The sequence below is a fragment of the Salminus brasiliensis genome, chromosome 1 (assembly GCF_030463535.1).
Source record: "Salminus brasiliensis chromosome 1, fSalBra1.hap2, whole genome shotgun sequence".
Classification (NCBI taxonomy): domain Eukaryota; kingdom Metazoa; phylum Chordata; class Actinopteri; order Characiformes; family Bryconidae; genus Salminus; species Salminus brasiliensis.
In genome coordinates this window covers 90,314,624-90,333,363 of record NC_132878.1, presented here as the reverse complement: position 1 = coordinate 90,333,363, position 18,740 = coordinate 90,314,624, and the positions used below count along the sequence as shown (strand labels likewise).

The 18,740-nt window shown below is 40.4% G+C and overlaps 2 protein-coding genes across 4 annotated transcripts in view; one reads left to right on the top strand and one right to left on the bottom strand.

The window, feature by feature from the left end:
* rgl2 (ral guanine nucleotide dissociation stimulator-like 2) overlaps positions 1-5,497 on the top strand; it is a 46,307-nt gene extending 40,810 nt beyond the window's left edge. For all 3 annotated transcript variants that reach the window (XM_072692356.1, XM_072692355.1, XM_072692357.1), the window contains 2 exons: positions 1,284-1,398; positions 1,659-5,497. In XM_072692356.1, coding sequence (XP_072548457.1) covers positions 1,284-1,398; positions 1,659-1,840 — 297 coding nt within the window. In that variant the 3' untranslated portion in view covers positions 1,841-5,497. The remainder of the gene's footprint in view (positions 1-1,283; positions 1,399-1,658) is intronic.
* Positions 5,498-7,133: 1,636 nt separating this feature from the next.
* On the bottom strand, positions 7,134-18,026 carry dnase2 (deoxyribonuclease II, lysosomal). Its single transcript, XM_072692354.1, has 7 exons — positions 17,799-18,026; positions 16,489-16,584; positions 16,087-16,246; positions 14,832-14,922; positions 13,576-13,740; positions 10,183-10,410; positions 7,134-9,506 (listed from the first exon to the last, which is right to left on the bottom strand). The coding sequence occupies exons 2-7, from the start codon at positions 16,581-16,583 to the stop codon at positions 9,139-9,141; spliced, it is 1,107 nt and encodes a 368-aa protein (XP_072548455.1). The 5' UTR covers position 16,584; positions 17,799-18,026; the 3' UTR covers positions 7,134-9,138.
* Between the last annotated feature and the right edge of the window lie 714 nt (positions 18,027-18,740).

Sequence of the window (18,740 nt, the reverse complement as noted above, 5' to 3'; positions counted from 1 at the left end):
CAAGTTTGGTACCTAAAAGATTACGAGACTAGCATAACTAACAGTAGTGCAGTGGAAGCTTATACTCCACCCTCAAAATATACAAGACAACCACATTCACCCTCACTAGTGAGCAGTTCTGGGGAGAAGAGAAGGTTAAGGGCCCAACAGTGACTTGAATTGAACCCACAATCCTGTCATCAATAGTGCAGTGCTCTAACCACTAAGCCACCTCTGTCCCTACTGTGCAGTGCCCAAGTACGGAAGTGTGCACTGTAAAAAACAGGCCAAGCATCAAAAAGTTGAATTGAGCCTCAAAAACATCAGTAAATGATCTTTACTGATCAAAATGTTTACTGTTTATTCCCATCTGCAGGTTACAACTCTCTCCATCACACAGGGAGAGGCCTTCCAATTCTGAGATTTCTGACCATAGAGGGCTGTGATGTTGCCAAGATGTGAATTAATGACTAATAAACACTAAAGTCTGTCAGATTTAATTCTTCCACTACATCCGTGAACCGTTTAGTATTTTTAATCGCAAACATGAGCAAACCATTCAGCCCTCCGTTCACTCCAGTTCAGTTTACCCCTTAATCTACTAGAGCTGAACAAGTTGAAAACACTGTTATGTGTATTTAATATCTATTTAATAGTAATAATGTAACGCTGAACACAAATGTTTCTGTATGCTGTTATTAATAATTAATAAGAAAGAAAATCGGAATCAGACAAAATCGGAATTGGCCTAAATCGGAATTGGCCAGTCATAGGTTCGGGAAAAAAAAACGGAATCGGAAATGGCCATAAAAGTTGCAATCATTGCATTTGTAATAGTTAGTTGAGGTAAGCTCTGTTGTTTTAGCAAAAGCAGTGCACAGTCGGCACACATGCTGCTTTCTTTAAAGAGAGCTAGACATACAGGACGGATCCACTTTGCACGATCCTTCATGCATTGAAAATATGGAAGCTATTTTTTTCTCAGGAATTTTCAGTTAATGACATTAAATGAGCTTTTATAGCTTTTCATAGATTTTTTGTTTGTTTGTTTTCACAGTAGTTATCGGTAATGGTAAAAACCCTGCTTGACTGATCGACTACTCTGGGGAAAACTGTGCAAATGAGTTTCTTCACTAAACTGGCAGTATCTAATATCATGCTAATAAAAGCAATATTTCACTGCACCATCCTAGTCCTAACGGAGGAGTTCTGAGAGACGTTGCTTCTGAATGTAATATGTAATGTAATATGGATCACTCATTTTTCTATTTTGCTTTCATGCTTTCTCCCCTGCTTCGCCTCAGGTCACTAGTAACGACAAAACTCCCACTGTAATCAGCTCCGCATTAGAGAAGCATAACCAAGACCCTCGAGAGGCCTCCAAATACGAGCTCATCCAACTGCTTCCAGACGGAAAAGGTACGCTCACACCTTTTCCTCTTCCTCCACATACTTTCCATTGCATGTTCAGGGCGATAGTTTAGCGAAAATGCTAACTGCGTTCCTAACAGTGCTTTCCTGCACTGATTCCTGATTCATTGTTAGCTTCTTTACCTCCTTCATCCAGAGCATCTCTTTAATGACTGCACTGGAAACTCACTGGTCTTTTATTGTGAGTGTTTGTTACCAGAAGTGCTTTTTTGTATTATGAGTTCTTCCCATTTTTTCCCGACGGACAGAGCTGACAATACCCGCCACAGGAAATGTCTTCTATGCCATGACCTCAGCCAGCATGGACTTCCTGCTCCGAAGACGAGGGGGAAACACGCCAGTGGGCTCGCCGTCGCTCAACAACGAAACCAGCGCAACTTTTCCACGAATCAAGGCCAAGGGCCGGAGACTCGTCCGAACACTCTTCTAATGCCAGTCCAAACAATACTTGCTCTAGTCCACGTAGCTGTGTGCACACAAATGTGAAGGTAAATGTGGCAGTCCGTTTCTCCTCAAGTCCTGTAGCTTACAGTACAGGTTCTGTTCTGCTTCAGGAATAAAGGTGAGAGCAGTGTTGGACAACCGGCCACATGTTTAAGGAGCTGTTTACACTGGAACGTACATAATTTAGCCCTTACTTGAAATGTAGTCCATTAGCTAACCTGCCTAGCCAGCACAACAACGTTCCCTCTTTAGTTTTGCACAGGAGTTATAAAGTAATGATTTTTTGAGCATATAAGAAGCTTGCATTTATTAAGTTAATAAGCCCATAATAAAGTCCCAAATGCTAAACCTTATATAGTAAAAGATTGCAAAATAGATATTTTTATTTTTTATGAATTTCAAATTAAGATCTTTTAAAACAGTCCAAAGCACCAAGTAATGAGTGCCTTGATAATGAATAAAATATTCCTTAGGACTCAATTATAAGCGTGAAAGGAGGCTAACAGAGTGTGCAGAGAAACAGATGAATACAGTCTGGAATGATAGAACTACACAGTGCTGTATGGGAAGTGGAGCTTATAGAATGGTTACACAATGGGTGTAGAAATAAGGAGGAGGTATAGACTATAGACTGAATATAGACTGTATTTCAGTCCTGAATTAGGAAACAATTTATTTTAAAACAATTTTGACTTAGTATCTTAAAACACTTAATTATTTTCTTGGCAGTTTGACTTATCATTTTCAAGTAATAAATCTTGAATGACCGTTAACTCAAATTTCCATTGAGTCAAGCAGAAGAGCCAGAGTGGTATTTCATACATATTATATTAGATATTATTTATTTAATATATAATGTATTTTAATTTGTAACAAAGTTGTGAAGAAATAATCAATTATTCAATACGCAAGTCATTAATCTCACATAGCAGACCAACATTTAGACAGCACATCTCCTCTAGCTTGCATATGATGATCCTCACTGCTCCTGTGCAGAATTCAAGAAGCAACATTTGGACACATGCTTATGTAGATTTACTACATTTAGGTAAAGGTGAAATTATGTAAATATATCTATTCACAGAATCTTTCCTTTAATGATATATAGCTTAAAGTGGAATCATCTGAGATGTATGCAAAGCCATTCTGGGGAATATTATGTGAAATTCATAGTAATAGAGAAACTTACAGACATGGATTTCTTTACAGGGGTGGTGAAAGGGGGAAAAATGGGGATAATGTTGATGGTGGTGAAACAGTGGTGAATCTGAGACCGTTTTGGACCCCTCCAGTGTGAATGGAGGGCTATAGAAGGCTAAATCTTCTCAAAAGTAGTGAAAGGCCATGCCTCTGGTGTCAGGCCGAGTATTTGTAACTATCTTTTGTAATAGGTTTCTGTGATCAAACTCTTAAACTCCGACGTCCGGAACAATTCACCTCCACTGTGAACCATTCTGATTCTGTAAGTTTCTCTACAATGCAGCATTTGACCCCAACAAATGACTGTGTTTACATCTTAACGATTAAATCGTGCAGAAATTTGGAGAGATTGGTGGAATTCCCCTTTAAATGGCTTGCGGATGTTGGCTACACTTGGCTGAGTACTGCACTAATTTCAGCATGTTCATGGTTCATATTGTTTCAGCTTTAACAGTGATGAGGAAAGTGACATGTTGCTGATATAATGGCTTATTCAGATCCCCGTCTACCTCGAAAGCAACAATTACAACTACTGTCAGTTTCAGCCAATCCACAAAAAGGCTGCATTGAGCCTTGAACCATGAATAATGAACTACGGAACCACAACACATGGCGTACAGCACTTAAGGGTACTTACACAGGTTAAAACATGCCTTACAGAGAACTGTTAACTGCGGGAAACTGTTTCCGCATATACTGAGTCAATATTACTGACTGACTTTAAAGGAACAGACATGTCAAAACTGCTAACAATGCTAATGTAGCTAACAGCACATATAAACGTATACCACCACTAGCTTCCAGTCACCGCTACATTAGCACGTTTGGTCAAGCTGTTCCTTTAAGGTACGTTGTAACACATTGACCCGTATAGTCTAAAACACTGCCAATCTTCTACTTTCTCAACAAGTATGCAAGCAGACAATACGTCACGCAGTTCTGTGGTTAGGATGCATTTACACACAGTTTCACATGTAGTAACCCACCCACCACCAACACTGTCCGTAATCAATTCACTTCCTATGGTCTCGTATGCAAGCAGTGATTAACAGAACAGTTCCGGAAATTACATTACACACTTTTCCCTGAGAACGAAGGCAATCAGACAAGACATATTTGGTGTCTGACGTTTGCTTCTTTAGGTTTGCCCTGGAGCTACGAGGCTAATGTACCTAACAAGCAATGTCAGCTTTAGCCACCGGATATCATTGTGAAAACTGTAGGTCCAAGTCTCACTGTTTTGCCCCAAACTGTTGAGTTAAGTCATCACAAATACACCTGCTTTTATATTCCATCTGCTCCAGGGGTGGGCAACGGGGGCCGCAGTCCAGCATGAATCAGATGGGCTTGAGCAGGAAAACACACAAAGTCACTAATTTTGGATGAATTGGCCAATAGAAATGCTCGAAATGACTTGGAATAAACTCTTACATTGACTTTCATTCAAAGTTAAGGACAGATTTGCCTTCTCTTGTAAAGTCACCATTTTGGAGATACATGGTTTTTAATTGGACAACGCTGACTTGTTCTACTGTCAGCTTAACTGTTCATAAACAGTCAAAGCTGGAACCAGAGTTGACTTCTTCCTTTTTTAGGAAAGATGTTTTGTAAAAATATTACTAACCTTCCTTAAATAATTAATAATGAATAATTAATTAGACATTAAATAATATAATAATAGCAGCGTAATATAAATTATTTTTAAACAATATGATGTGATGCTATATGCATTCAGCTGGCACTCTGCTAATTGGTGGGCTATGAACCTCCATGTTAGCTACATTAGCCTCATAGCTCCTAAACTAAAGAGTCCTAAAGAGTCAGACGTCGTCCAGCGAAACTGGCGTCGCCGATTGATTCATTTGAGGCAAAAGGGGGAAAGTGTGTGTGAACTATGGCTTTAAGGTCAGTGCTTTTCAGAGAAGTTGAAGGGACGTTAGGCTGCATGGCTGTTAAACGTTACACACTGCACAAACAGGAGCGTTCACAGAGAACCAAACACTAAGCAAACTTGCTTTGCATTTAGAATTGAACCCGATTATTAACTCCATAGATAGGTGTACAGTAATGACGTCTTTGGTTTATAGCTTTAACACACAAAAGAAGCAGCTCTGTTGAAGCCCGTGTCAGCACGCAGCATCCCGAGACGCTGTTGAAGCCTCTTACGGACTGAAGCGCTGGAGCTTGCTGCTGCTGCCGGAGGGAGGAGCCGTTTTTTCTTTGGTTTGGATGTTTCCAGCATTCGTGGTGAAGTGCCTTGTTTATTGGGTGCTCTTGCTTCTCTGCAAACATAAGGAAAGTGTGTTCTGCCGTGCTGCTCAGGATAAGCTAACGTTGTACATTCAGTCCTGTATAGTCAAAAGCTGGATTCTGACATGTTTATGCACTATATACACACCACCTATTCTTGTATGCAATAAATTTTCATTTTGATATATACTCACACTGGGACTGTTCCTTCATGTTCTCACGTAGGGGTGTAAATCAGATCTGATCATAATTTCATTTGAATTTCGCATACTTGAACGAATTTTGGGAGATGGACTATGTCCCAACTATAACTCCTCCTCCTTCTCCTCCTCCTCCCTATCTAAACCCTCCATTCTCACTCAATCACACATTGAACAACATCACACCCACCAACCCCACCCTGTCTCCTACCTTCTTCCCTACTATTATCTTAACCACAGGGTGGCACAGCTTCATGCGCCACCTCAAGGTCAGCCTGAACTCCGGCTTGGGCTGGGCAATACGACGATATTTTATCATATTGTAATAAATGTAGTTATCGTGATACACAATATGCTATTCTAAACATATGGAGGATACGGTCAGTGCTTGAAGAACACTGATCAACTGCAGGTTTCATTACTATTAATGTAATTAGACTGGCTTAATTGGATGACGTGCTGAACATTTTGCATAGAAATCACTGTATTAAGTAGGGGTGAATATTTAAACAGCAGGTTTTAAGACTCACCCACTCCTGCCCAACACACTCCCCATGCCAGCTCCAGGTTGTGGTCCTTACTCACAATACATTGATTATAACAGATGTCAGTTGCAACATCATCTCAGATTGATGCATTTCTACACCCCTAATATATCATATTTATGTATTTCACAAATTTCAGACAATTTGTGGACAAAGTACATGTAAGGGCATTACATGCCCAACTATCATCATCAATTCTATCTAATCTACTTATCAACTACTAATCTATTCTAATCTACTTATATAGAATACAGGATTATTATCCATAAGAATGGCTAAAACTGTGATCAATATTAAATGCATTTTTGTGGAAAACTCATTTTACACAGTAAAGTCAATCAGTACCTGGACAGTGACAAAATTATGGTTACTGCCTGTTTATTGGGCTTAACTTTTTTTGCCATAGTGTTGTGTGGTCAGAATTCTGGTATTGAGACCCCAATCCCATAATAAGTGAACAATGCCAAGTAAGTGCAGGTGTGAACGGGTTCTAGTGAATTGTAAGAGATGTGTTGTGTTCCCATCACTTAAACCACATTCATAGGTGATCTGGGGATTTGAGGTGCATACTGTATGACCACATAACATAGACTGGGTAAGCTCAAAAACCTACCTGACAGCAATGAAGCACCAACACTGCATCAACCGCATCATCAGCAGATACGAAGGACGCCACATCTTTCTTCATCTTCTTGCTTGATTGATTAGAACCTGCATTAGCAGTCAACGTGATCTAAACGTCAGGGAAACGTCCGTCCACTTGTGATCAGATCAGATCACTGAGACAGATGATAATCCCAGGTATGAACAGGGCCAGAGTGATTCAAGTGCAAACTTGTAAACAAATGGTTCCCTGTGTAATGTAGCTGATCAGACAATATATTACAATACAAAATCAGTATAATAGAACAATTGTAAAAAATTAGCTAGTAGCTACATTACTTCAGTAAACTTCAGACACTACACATACCTTGGCTGATTATCTGTATTTTTGTGCCAAACTATTAGTTTAAAATAAGAAATCCCTGTTTTCTTTTGGATTCAAATCCAGTGTGGTGATGTACAGAACAAAAAATGTCTACACTTTGAACGTTTAAGAATGTTTATTGTCTTAAACAGAACACAAAACATAGTATCTCTGGCTCTGAGTGGAGCAACAGTCTAAGCGCCGACCCTACCATTGGGACACTGCAGGTTTGGTCCCAGGTAATGCAACAGTCATCCGTGGCCAGGACCCCTGAGAGCATAATTGGCTGGCCTTTGCTCTCTCTAGGTGGGTGGGTTACCCCCCTGTCCTGCACATTTTAGTGGACTCCCTGCTTTAACACACTGGTTTAAGGGCTGGTTAGTTGACTCTGGTGTGTTGGGAGCAGGGAAAGCACTAAAATGTGCAAGGCAGGGTGCCTCCAGGACCAGGCTTGAGAAACAATGCTCAAGCTAATGTGTTTGAAATGAAAATGACTAATCTGGGGAGAAAACTGGGGGTTCTTATTGGGGAGATGTATCAGCAAGGTGTGCACTAGGAGTGGAGGATTATTCATTTATACAGAGATACAGAGATACTGTAAGTGTGAGGCGAAAAGCTTTCATTCTGTCATAAGCATGCAACCCTCAAAGCCTGGGGGACGCTCAGTGACAGTCTCTCCATTCATCTGACAGGAATTTAATGAAAAAAGACAAAAGTGCCTCTCCAGTCCACAATCACCCAGCTACAATTCCCCAAAACCCAGCTCTCCCCAACCATTTAAGATGCTAAAGGATATTAATGTGCAAATAAGCCAAATAGAAAGGTTGTTAATTACATGTACCAGGCCACTCACACAAATCCGTAAACTTAATCATACAGTACCATTTTAAAAAATCTACAAAATCATAATAAAGCTCCAGTGTTTGACTTAATAAGCATACACAGCATATATGATCCCAAAACAACAGAACCCTAAAAGTGCAATAAAACCAGTAAATCAATAATACTCAGATTCTTTTAAAGTGTTGATCCCAAAATGTCTCAGTATGAATGCATATGTATATGTGCTCAGTATGTAGACCTGAGTCTGTGACAAAGTGCATCACTCAGTGTACCGTACAGCTGATCCGACAATAGCCCTTCTCGACAGTGACTGCTATGAACATCATTTCTACATATGCAGTGAATACTTAGCCTCTCTTTCACTAAAGGCAGATATGCATCCCACGCAAGTGCACAAACGCAAATGACAGCACCTTGCTCCTGCTTTAACGGGTTTCTGACTGGGTTATTGCACTATAGTGCAATTAGTTACGGTAATTGGACATGTAATGACTGTTGAACTCGGTTATGACAGGGTTATTACATTTACAGGTTATAACCGGGGTATTGCATTTACATAGAGTGGTTATAACTGGGTTATTGCATTTGCACTTGCAACTGGTTACTACTATGTTTTTGCACTTGCAGTGACTGAGATGTTGCAATAGCATTGACTGGGTTACAACTGGGTTATTTCTTTTGTATTAACCAGTTACGACTGGGTTAGTGCACTTGCAATAACTGAGTTATTAAGATCATACTTCAGACATGGTATAGCATGGCTCTTGCCCAAGTAGTGAAATCAGTGGAAACTGTGGAACCCTGTTTCATATTTAGAGCCATTTAAAGAAATAACCATTTGCACCTGCAGTAGCTAGATTCTGACTGGGCTATTGCACTTGCAACAACTAGTTAAGACTGGGTAATTGGACCCGTAATGACTGGTTATAAAAGGGCTATTAAATATACTGTTACAACAGTCATTGCATTTGCACTGACTGCTTATAACATTTACACAGGGTTAAAAAGAGTCATTGCACATGCACTGACTGAGATATTGCATTGGCATTGACTGGGTCACAACTGGTTTATAGCATTTGTATTGCCCAGTTACGACTGGGTTAGCACACTTGCCATGCGTTATTAGGAAGACATTTAAGACATGGTATAGCATGGTGTTTGCGCAAGTAGGGAATTCAAACCCCAGTTTGCTTTGTGAAGGGTAGTAGTGCTACCTACTACCTCATACAGTTAGCCTAAATAATCTGTTTTAGTGATTTTGCTTCTGGCCTATGACTCGTTAATACAGCAGACCCGACTCACACTCCTCCACCGTCCCGCTACACGAGTCACACTGCAGCGCCGCTGTCCGATACGCCTTCCACACCACGCTGTTCTGATGACATATCGTACCCCCGCCCCTCTTCTCCTCCGCCTCGTTCCGGTTAATGTCCCCCACACACACCCAGTCACTGGACACGCTCACCGCCCACTTTGAATGGTCCTCCGTGGCCTTAAAGGTCAGCCTCTGGCCCGGTGAGAGCTGGTGAACGTTCAGGACTTTGTAGACAGGGGAGCAGTCGGAATCCAGGATGCCGGTGGAGCGCCGCCAGAACTGCACTAACAGGTCCGCCTGCAGCACAGGAGCCACCCACGAGTGATACAGGTCTGAACAGGATCACACAGAGACGTTCAGGTCAACACCAGCCAGTGATAACACAGTACTGAGGAAAAAGACTGAGGACCTTAGATGTAAATCTATTTATCTGGACAGTAAGTGTTTTACTTGCTGAGAGTAAAGCTGGGGACTTGTGGATAAGGTGGGGTGGTGATCATCCAACATCCAGACAGTCAAACAGACTTATAGTAGCAATAGTAGAGATGGCTACTCCAACAAAAACAGGATAAACTCTTTTTTTAATACCCTTAATTTCTGACGAAACAAGAAATGAGCAAGTGTCCCAATACTTCTGTCCATATAGTGTTTGACATTTTCTGTGTTTTATGTTTTAGCTGAAAAGCACTTGATGGGCTTGGCTACAGTGAAAACTGTGAGATGATTATAGTCTGAAGTGTAAAAAAGTGATGCGCTGTATCAGTGACACTGTGTGCTCTTGTTTAGCCATAACAATATGAACTTCTTCCTCACTGGATTTTGTAAAAAATGGGACAAACAGATTTAAACAGTTAAAATTCATAAAAGCCTTTGCTGTCCAGTAAACCCTTGAACTCTAGCCCTTAATGGTTCAGTACTATAAAACTAATGACTTATGTAATTATGAGAGTGAGCCTGTGGGTGGTGCCAGAGTGATGCTCTTCTTGCTACCTCACAGCAAACTCTTACCATTGTCAAAAGCAGCTCCTTTAGCAAAGCTGATGAACTTCTTCCCACCCAACGAGAGCAGGGAGACGCTCCGATTAGCCGATGAGTAGGAAGCGGGTGGGGCGCTGGAGCTGTTCCGCCCGCCTTGGCTGTGTTTACACAGCTCCACCATGGTGGGCACAGACGAGGCCACGGACTCGGGGATGTTACAGTCGTAGATGTGCGGCTGGTTTATTTTCAGCTGCTCGCCTGCAGAAAAGACATCGCCTCTTTTAATAACGAGCTCAAAGCGCTCGATTATTCACTTAATCAGCAGTGTATATAATAATAAGCAAATGGAGCTTTCCACAGAAGCTGGAGATGGATGAACTTTATCAGAGCTGCTTTGAATATTTAAAGCAGAGCTCTGCAGTTATTCGTGGTGGAGTTTTATGTGCGACACATATAAATGTATCACCTTTGTACCGCTGGTTGTTTTGTCTATAATTTTGTTCCCTATAGTCCACTTAGAAAGTTTGAGTGGTTTCATGTAACAGAAAACAGTCAGTATTTAATTTTCATGACCATTTTCCAACCTCCCTTCATACTGCATATCTTATCTTTCCAGCAATGTCATACATAAACCTTGTATCTCCAAACCATCTTTACAGAAGAAGGACAGTCAATGTAAAAAGATTCTACATCTTGGAGCATTTCTATTGGTCTGAACAGCTGCCAGGGCTCCATGTGGCTCAGGAGTCTAATGCACTGCCACTATGGCCTGAGGGGGGGTGCGAATTCGAATCCGCCGCTTTGCCATCAGCAGCTGGAGTCTGAGAGAGCACAATTGGGCATGCTCTCTCCGGGAGGGTGGATGACGTGCTCTTAAAGGGATGTTGGCAGGCACAGGTGCAGTGGAGCTGGGGACCCGGCACTTTCCTCTGAGCATGTCAGCTGCCCTGCACATCTGCAGCAGTTGAAAAAGCACTGATGGCTGACTGGAGGGCACGTGCATCAATCCTTAGACTTGTAGTGCCGGGAGCATTGCTAGTGCTATGGGGAGCTACGGACAGGTGGATTAAATGGCATTAGCGCATTTGATCAACAAAAAAATATATATATAAATAAATAAAAAAAACACAACAACTGACATTATGTCAAAAAGTGAATAATAATAAAACGGCAAAAATGGAGATACAATGTCTCTTATTTATTTCTGCTTAATACACTTAATTTTGTTTTTACTTTTATATTTGAAACCATCAAATCAAATGTTCACCAAATCAAATGTTCAGCAATACATGCTAATGTAGTTTCTCCCTTCTCTTCAGAACTAGCAATTATTTCTGCCTGTCTTTTGTACATTTTAATCCTTCCATCATTAGTTCAGAAATGTATACAATTAAAAACACTGCACTTATTAAAGACGGCTGGGGTTCAAGCAAATGAACAAAGAAACTTTAAGTGCAGAATAAACTGAATAAACTGGAGAAGCTTGTTAAAAAGGCAATATTTTGTTTTCCAACCAAACAAATGTGAAGAACTGTTGGATGTTAACAGTGTTCATGCCACCTCTGTGGCGTACCGTTGTCATTATAAATTATTAATAAAGACTAGAATGCAGCTCAGTTAGTTTTTATGTGGTAGTTATACTGTATTATCATCAGGGATAATGTAACCTGCAGGGTTCTGGGTTGCTATACGGCACTATCACACTTCTATGTTGTACTTTGACACTGAATTTGGATCCAAATAATATGGTTTACTGTGATAACGCTGCAGATGATGAACACTTGTCTAAATTTACATGATCATCCAAGCATACTCCAGGTTTTCTTCTTGATGTCCCTGAGCACAGATTTGATTAATTCCACCAGTCGATCCATCCTGATCTAACTTAATGAAGCACTGATCAGTCAAATATAGCGGATGATGATGACAAATAATAGTGTCTGTACTTAAGGACGGTTTAGAAATGGCTAAGAAATCATTTCTGTATTATAGTTATTTGTATTTGTATTTATATTTCGAATTTTATCGTGCTTCTGAGAAAATGAACACGTTTAATACTACCCAATTAAAGAGCTTCTTTATTAAAAATAATTATTAAATATAATTTAATATACGATTAAACAGAATTCTCAGGTGCTCAAGACCTTTGCGCATTCCTGGATCTGTAGTGTTAAGTTGCTGTGAACTAGCTGCAAACAGTAAGGTGGACACATCTGTACTGTCCTTGCCGCAGTCATACACAAAGCCCAACAGCCGCCCGTCACAGCAAACAAAAGGAAGTGCAGCTGTGAAGTGTCATCAGCATAATGACACTCACCTGATGGGAAAGCCATAACCTACGGCTCGGTGAGAACGGCACTGTCACTATGGTTACAGTGCCAGATAGATGGATTACTCTCGCCGTAACTATGGCAACTGCACCCTTTGCATGATTTGCTCTTAAAGCATAAGTGATCAATGCGGAGGCTTCTATAGAGTGTTGTCTCGTGATGCTCTAGTCACAAACAGACAAAGCCAACGAAAGGTGGCTTGCATTTTAAGCAGCGGCATCAATTTCACACTCAACTAGTCCACCCGTATGTGTTCAGACGGCACAGTGGCCTAATGTTCAGATAAAGATATATTTGAGAGATGTTTTAAAGTTGGTCTCTAAAGTGTGCTTGTCTTTAAAGTGACAGTTTAGCTAAAAAAAATCCAATTTATACAATTTTCCTTTGCCTAGATGATCGGGAAAGACATGTTTCTTATCTGTAGATTGCTTCTTAAGTTATGTATTGGAGCTACAAGGCTAAAGAAGTAGGGCTGTTTATTGTTGATACTGGGGTCACGATTCAATTTTAGCAAGGCTATATACTGCAATTTTTTTAAATGAAATTTTAGAAAAACTGTCATAGCACAACGCTGCTATGTAGCAGTCAGGGTTTAAATACTACACCACACACTGTCTGACACCAATCATTACATGACAACCATTCATTAAACAGCAATTCTTTTGAGAATTGACAGCAAAGCATGTTATTAATGTATACTTCAAATGTATTCATATTTTCAAGATTTTTCTTAATTCCTACAAAGTAGCTAACACGCAATGGAAGTTTATATCCTGCCAATTAGAACTGTGCAAATTGCATGCCTGTTGAATCGTTCAGTAATCTCTAACAGACTTGCTTACGTGGTTTCTGACACTATGTGACAGACAGTTATTTATTAACATGGACTAAAGTATGCTGCATATCTAAGAAGGATTTTACATTGATTGCACATTGCTAGCTGGTTATCATACGCTTCCATTAGCCCTCTAGCACCAGTGCAAAACAAAGTATCTGATCAATATTTGTGATAGGAAAAAGTATATTGTACACATATTGTACACATATATATATATATAGTATATTTGTGTTTTTTTAACCAACAAGTTCTTACCTATAGTCTCAAAATGGTCCAAGGGGTAGGTGACGCAGATGAAGTTTTGCCCATTAGTGATGCCAGTGTCAGGGTACGAGAATTTGCCCTCAGTCTTGGGAGGCGGGAAATGAGGAGTGCTGTGGACCAACCATAAGCCCTGTGTGCCATCAAAGATGACAACCCCTGCACAGAGAATAACAAATAAATGGTCAAATGAAGAATGAAGTACCAGGGGCCAGTGGTTCAACCCTGCCCTGCGCAGGGCCGGCGAAACACTGCCCATCATTTGGGCTCTACTGGCTTTGCAGTGGCACACAGTGATTGGGCCCCGATGATTGCCACTTGCAATCTGTTCTACAGCAATTTCATTTATTTCAGATGAAAGCTAAATTTGAGCTGGTTGCTATGGTTACTAATGACATTAACATTTACATCAAATAAACTTCCTCAGAATTTTCAGCTAGCAGATTAAACAACATTTCCTATCAATTTCAAACAGCACATTTGGACTGTATGTATATGATTAAAGACTAATTGTTTTACATTATTGGAAATTAATAAGACTGGTGTCTGTAAATGAAAGTGTTGTGTCTTGCAAACAAAAAAACACAAAAAACAAACAAACAAAAAAACTAGATTTTAGGAACTACCACAGTGCTTGAAATGTGGCAAGTACATGTTAAGGGGCGTGCTAAGTGGTTGCTATGGTGTCACAGATGGTTGCTATGGAGTCTCAGGTGATTGCTAGGTGGTTGGTATGGTGTTTCGAGTGGTTGCTTTGGTGATTCCAGGCAATTGCTATGGTGTTGCCAGGTGGTTGCTAGGGGGTTGCTATAGTGGGGTGGTGCTAGTTGGTTGCTATGGTTTCCCAAACGGTTGCTAGGTGGTTGCTATGGTGTTAAATAGTGCTTTTCAAGCACTGTATAATAAAAGCAGCTCGAGCCAAAACAATCCGTTACTTCAACCTGAATGGGCAGCTCCTGCAGGCTGATTGGGCGGTCATATGTAGGTGCATTCACAACCATGATGATTTCCAAACACTGACTGTTTCTGCAGCTTAGTTTCCATGGACTTAGAAGTGTGAACAGTACGTTTTAACACAAGCTTCCCTTAGCAGGTGTCGAGAGATGACTGCATATAAATGAGGCTGAAGAATCCTGAATGTAAGTGATACAACTGGACACAAACTCACCCCTCACCTTTAAAGGCAGATACAGCTTCAGCAATGTCAGAAGTCTGTAGCATGAAACCCTGTGCCTGGTATCGCCACTCACCTTTGGTGTGTCCTCCACTCCTATGTGCATTTTCCAAACGGCCTTTTTCCGGTGGTTGATCATTATACAGGATGTACCCAAGTTCACCTTCCTGAAACACAGCATAGTCCTGATCAACCAACATGACATTTTCTAGATTTCATTTGCCATTATATGTCCCAAAGTTTGTGGACACCCTTTCTTTTAAGTGAACTCAGCTGGATTAAAGCAACACCACACAGCATTTTCATCTTAAAATAGCAGCTTCAGAATCATGCTGTACTGTAATAGTGAGAATGGCATCATTTGTCATTACCACTCTGGGCTGGAACACTGCTACTGCACTACGGTACTTTGGTGGAGCTGTAGGAAACCTCTCGACAGAACTGCGCAACGCTGCGTAACCCAAATCAAATTAATGTAGAATCCTGTAATATTACTCTACTGCCTCAGTCCACATGCTGCTTCTGCATCTCTTAGCTTGTCAACAAATGTACCTATTCAGCTGTCCATGAGGGGGCGCTAAAAGTGTGCTTTGGTGTTAAAAGTTAATTACGCTTCCCAACTGTAGGGGGAGCCCAGGAGCAACAAACCCTGATTCTCCTATAAAGCTTGCCGCCACGCCCAATGCCAAGTGTAAGCCAAGGAGGGTATGAAGCTCCCCCAGCACTGTGCTGTGGGTTCTTTGGAGTAATTGAGCACCATCCAATACCTATAGGATGGGTCAGAGTGAACCCTATGAACCCTCTTCTGCCAGAACGCAATCAAATCCTCCCAGCAAGCCTTCCTTATAGACTAAAAATATTCCTTCTTAATACCCCTGATTTGGGAAGAAACCCTAGATCAGCCGGTGTCCACAAACTTTCGCCCATTTAGTGCAGTATAGAGCAGTATTAGGGGGCGATGCTGCACTTGTGTATTCTAAAATGAGATGTTGGAGCCTAAGAACAAACATAACTTTTTCAGCAACTGAAACTGTCAACCACCAGCTTCTGTAGCTGTGAAACAGAGATTGATTTGTCTCTCATGCGTGCAGCTGAAAAACACCAGACAGTCGAATAAGCAAAACTACTTTCAAGTGAGAGCCAAAAACAACGCCTTCAATCAAAATTTCAGTTCTGCAAAGAAGGGGAGAGGGATGTTTGTACGTCAGCATATTTAGAATAGGAGAATAACTGAACTGAAAGCAATTACAGGCTGCTGAATTGTCATTCCGAGCAGGTTGAGCAGCAGGAACTCTTACTGCAAGCTGTGCACTAACAGAGGAACAGGGTACCTCATAGAGCGGCCCAACGGTCCTCCCTAGAGCCCCTGTGCTCTGTCCCACCAACACGCTGCCATCCACCCATCCTTCACTGTTCTCCTCCAGTAGAAGATACTTCAGACCCTGCTCTGGGGGCTCTTCGTGCAGGCGGGGGAGTTTGTAAAGGTAAAACCTAAACAGAGAAGAGGGATTTCACACAAATCTGCCTGAATAAACGTCCTGATATTGACTGAACTGGGTCAGAGACTCATTTCCTTTAACGACACAGCTTATTCAGCAGCTTGTAGGCTTCTGTGTGTGAGCTAAGATGGGTTAGAAGCACTTAATGAGGAGTCGAGACCCTGTATTCATGATTATTTGAGGGACAATCTGGGGGATAAACGTTTAGGACAAAAAACATTTGTGACAACCAACCAGTCAACAGCATTGCCTTGGTCATCATAGCAGGACAGTGAAGAGTTGGCGCCCTCTGCTGGCTGAAGCAGGAGTAGCAGGATGGACAGGAACATGCTGAGGGAATGAAACAGTGATCAGTTATTATACAATTCAGCATACAATAGAAAGAAACATAGAAACAGTTTATGTTTTTGGTCTCTTAAAAGTTTATAAAATGAAATCAATCAAATAAAATCACTTTTTAAACACAGGTGTGAAGGTGGGTGAAGGCCTTAGGTGCATAGCCCCTCACAGTAAGTAAATACACAATATATAAACACATTAAAACACAGTATATATGCACATTAGCATACAATACTGCACTGTCGGCCCAAACATATAGACTGATTTCCAGGCTGATTTCCATTATTGCTGACAATAACAAAAAAATAACACCTGCAGCTGATTCTAATTTTAGACATTTTAAGTAGTAATAAATGTCAGGGTGTTCTAACTTTTCCTCGCAGGAAAACTGCATCCCTATGATTTTAAAGACATTTTTCAGTTGGATGTGTTTAGTTATATTACTTAAATCTCCCAGGATTGGTTTTGTTTGCGTATCCCTTTTTGTATAAGCTATGACTGTATAAGCTATGAAATATACATATATACACATTTACATTTAGGCACATCTAATTAGGCCTGCCATAATAAATATTTATTGTTCCAGAAAAAATTGCAATATATGATATTATTGTCATTTAAGTGATATAATGTTAATATAACAGCATAATAATATTATTACAACTCTTTAAAAGCAATACACTGTTAATTATTAATAGCATATTAAGATATTGGAATTGGAACATAAATAAATCACTTTTTTAATAAACAAAACTTAAATAATAATATATATTCTAGCCAATATTAGCCAACAGACAGTATTATGATGACTGAGATCATGTCCAGAAATTCAGAAGTTCAATGAGTTATTATAAAGAGTCCATGGGGAAAAATACATAAGACAGTATATACAGTATATAGCTACAATATATAACTGCATTTTCAATGCCTGGTTTAACAAATGCCACTGAATTTAAGCAGGTACTAATCACTTAATTACCAAACTTTAAGTTTCTGTCCGAGTTAAAACAAAAAAAGTTTATAAAGCATATTTTGTAATTTCTCCAGTCCACCTTAAATGCCCCGCAGTTGCATTAGTATACTGGGCAGCGCTGAACAGGCGCCTGAAGACCTGTCTCATTTAAGGTGGACCAGCAAGTTCGACTAACACGTTGGCGGATAAGCAGCCTCGTAGTTGGCGCACACGACTGTAGAGCATACATTACCTCGTCGAGTTGAAGCGACAGCTGCCTTCGACTGAAACTCACATGTAAGACATTCAGCAGGTAATTTCACACACTTCAGTGTTCCGTGAACTTCCCTCGAAACTGGACTTCCTCACACCCTCGTGTTTTCATTTCCACCAAGGCGTTTCCAGACCGCCGCCGCTGAGCAGGAATGCCGCGTTCAAGTGCTGCACGAAATTGGGAAACTTCTAGCTACCATTTATTACTCGTGGTGCTTCTACACGAGCTATGTGCTTCTTAAAGTAGCAATGAACATACAGAGTGTGTTTCTCCGGACATCCGTGGTTTCGGTTTTTCTGTCGTGGGTGTGTCTTTCAGCGAGCACCGGTCAGAGTGAAGTCGTATTTACTGGGTAACCATTTGGATGCAGCCTTCTGAGGAGCGCTCGAACGCTGCACTGGGGCGCCTGCCCTGTTTACTCTATGGGGTTTAAAGGGCCCATGTCCTGCAGTTCACTCACGTTTGAGGTTTGTGTGGTTTTACGTGAACGCCGGTGACTATAAATAATATATATGTTTATATTATACATGATTTATTATCTCATTAGTATGAGGTGTTATTTCAAACTAAGATAAAGTTTCTGAAAATAATAAAACAATGTCTTCAAAATAAAAAGAAAGCATCTCAAACTACTGAGAGAGCTTCTCGAAATACTGTGAAAAAACTCAAAATGAAAATAAAACATCTTATTTAGAATTATTTTCAATATCAAAAGAGTATCTCAAAATAATGACTTTCTAAAATAATGATACAACATCTCGAATTTGATTTACTAGCTCAAAATAACGACATACCATCTCAAAATAATGACTTATCTTCTCATACTGTTGTGAAATATCATAATAACAATAAAGCATCTCAAAGTAATGATACAAAATCTCAAAATACGTACGTAAAATAAAAAAGTGTAAGTATCTCATC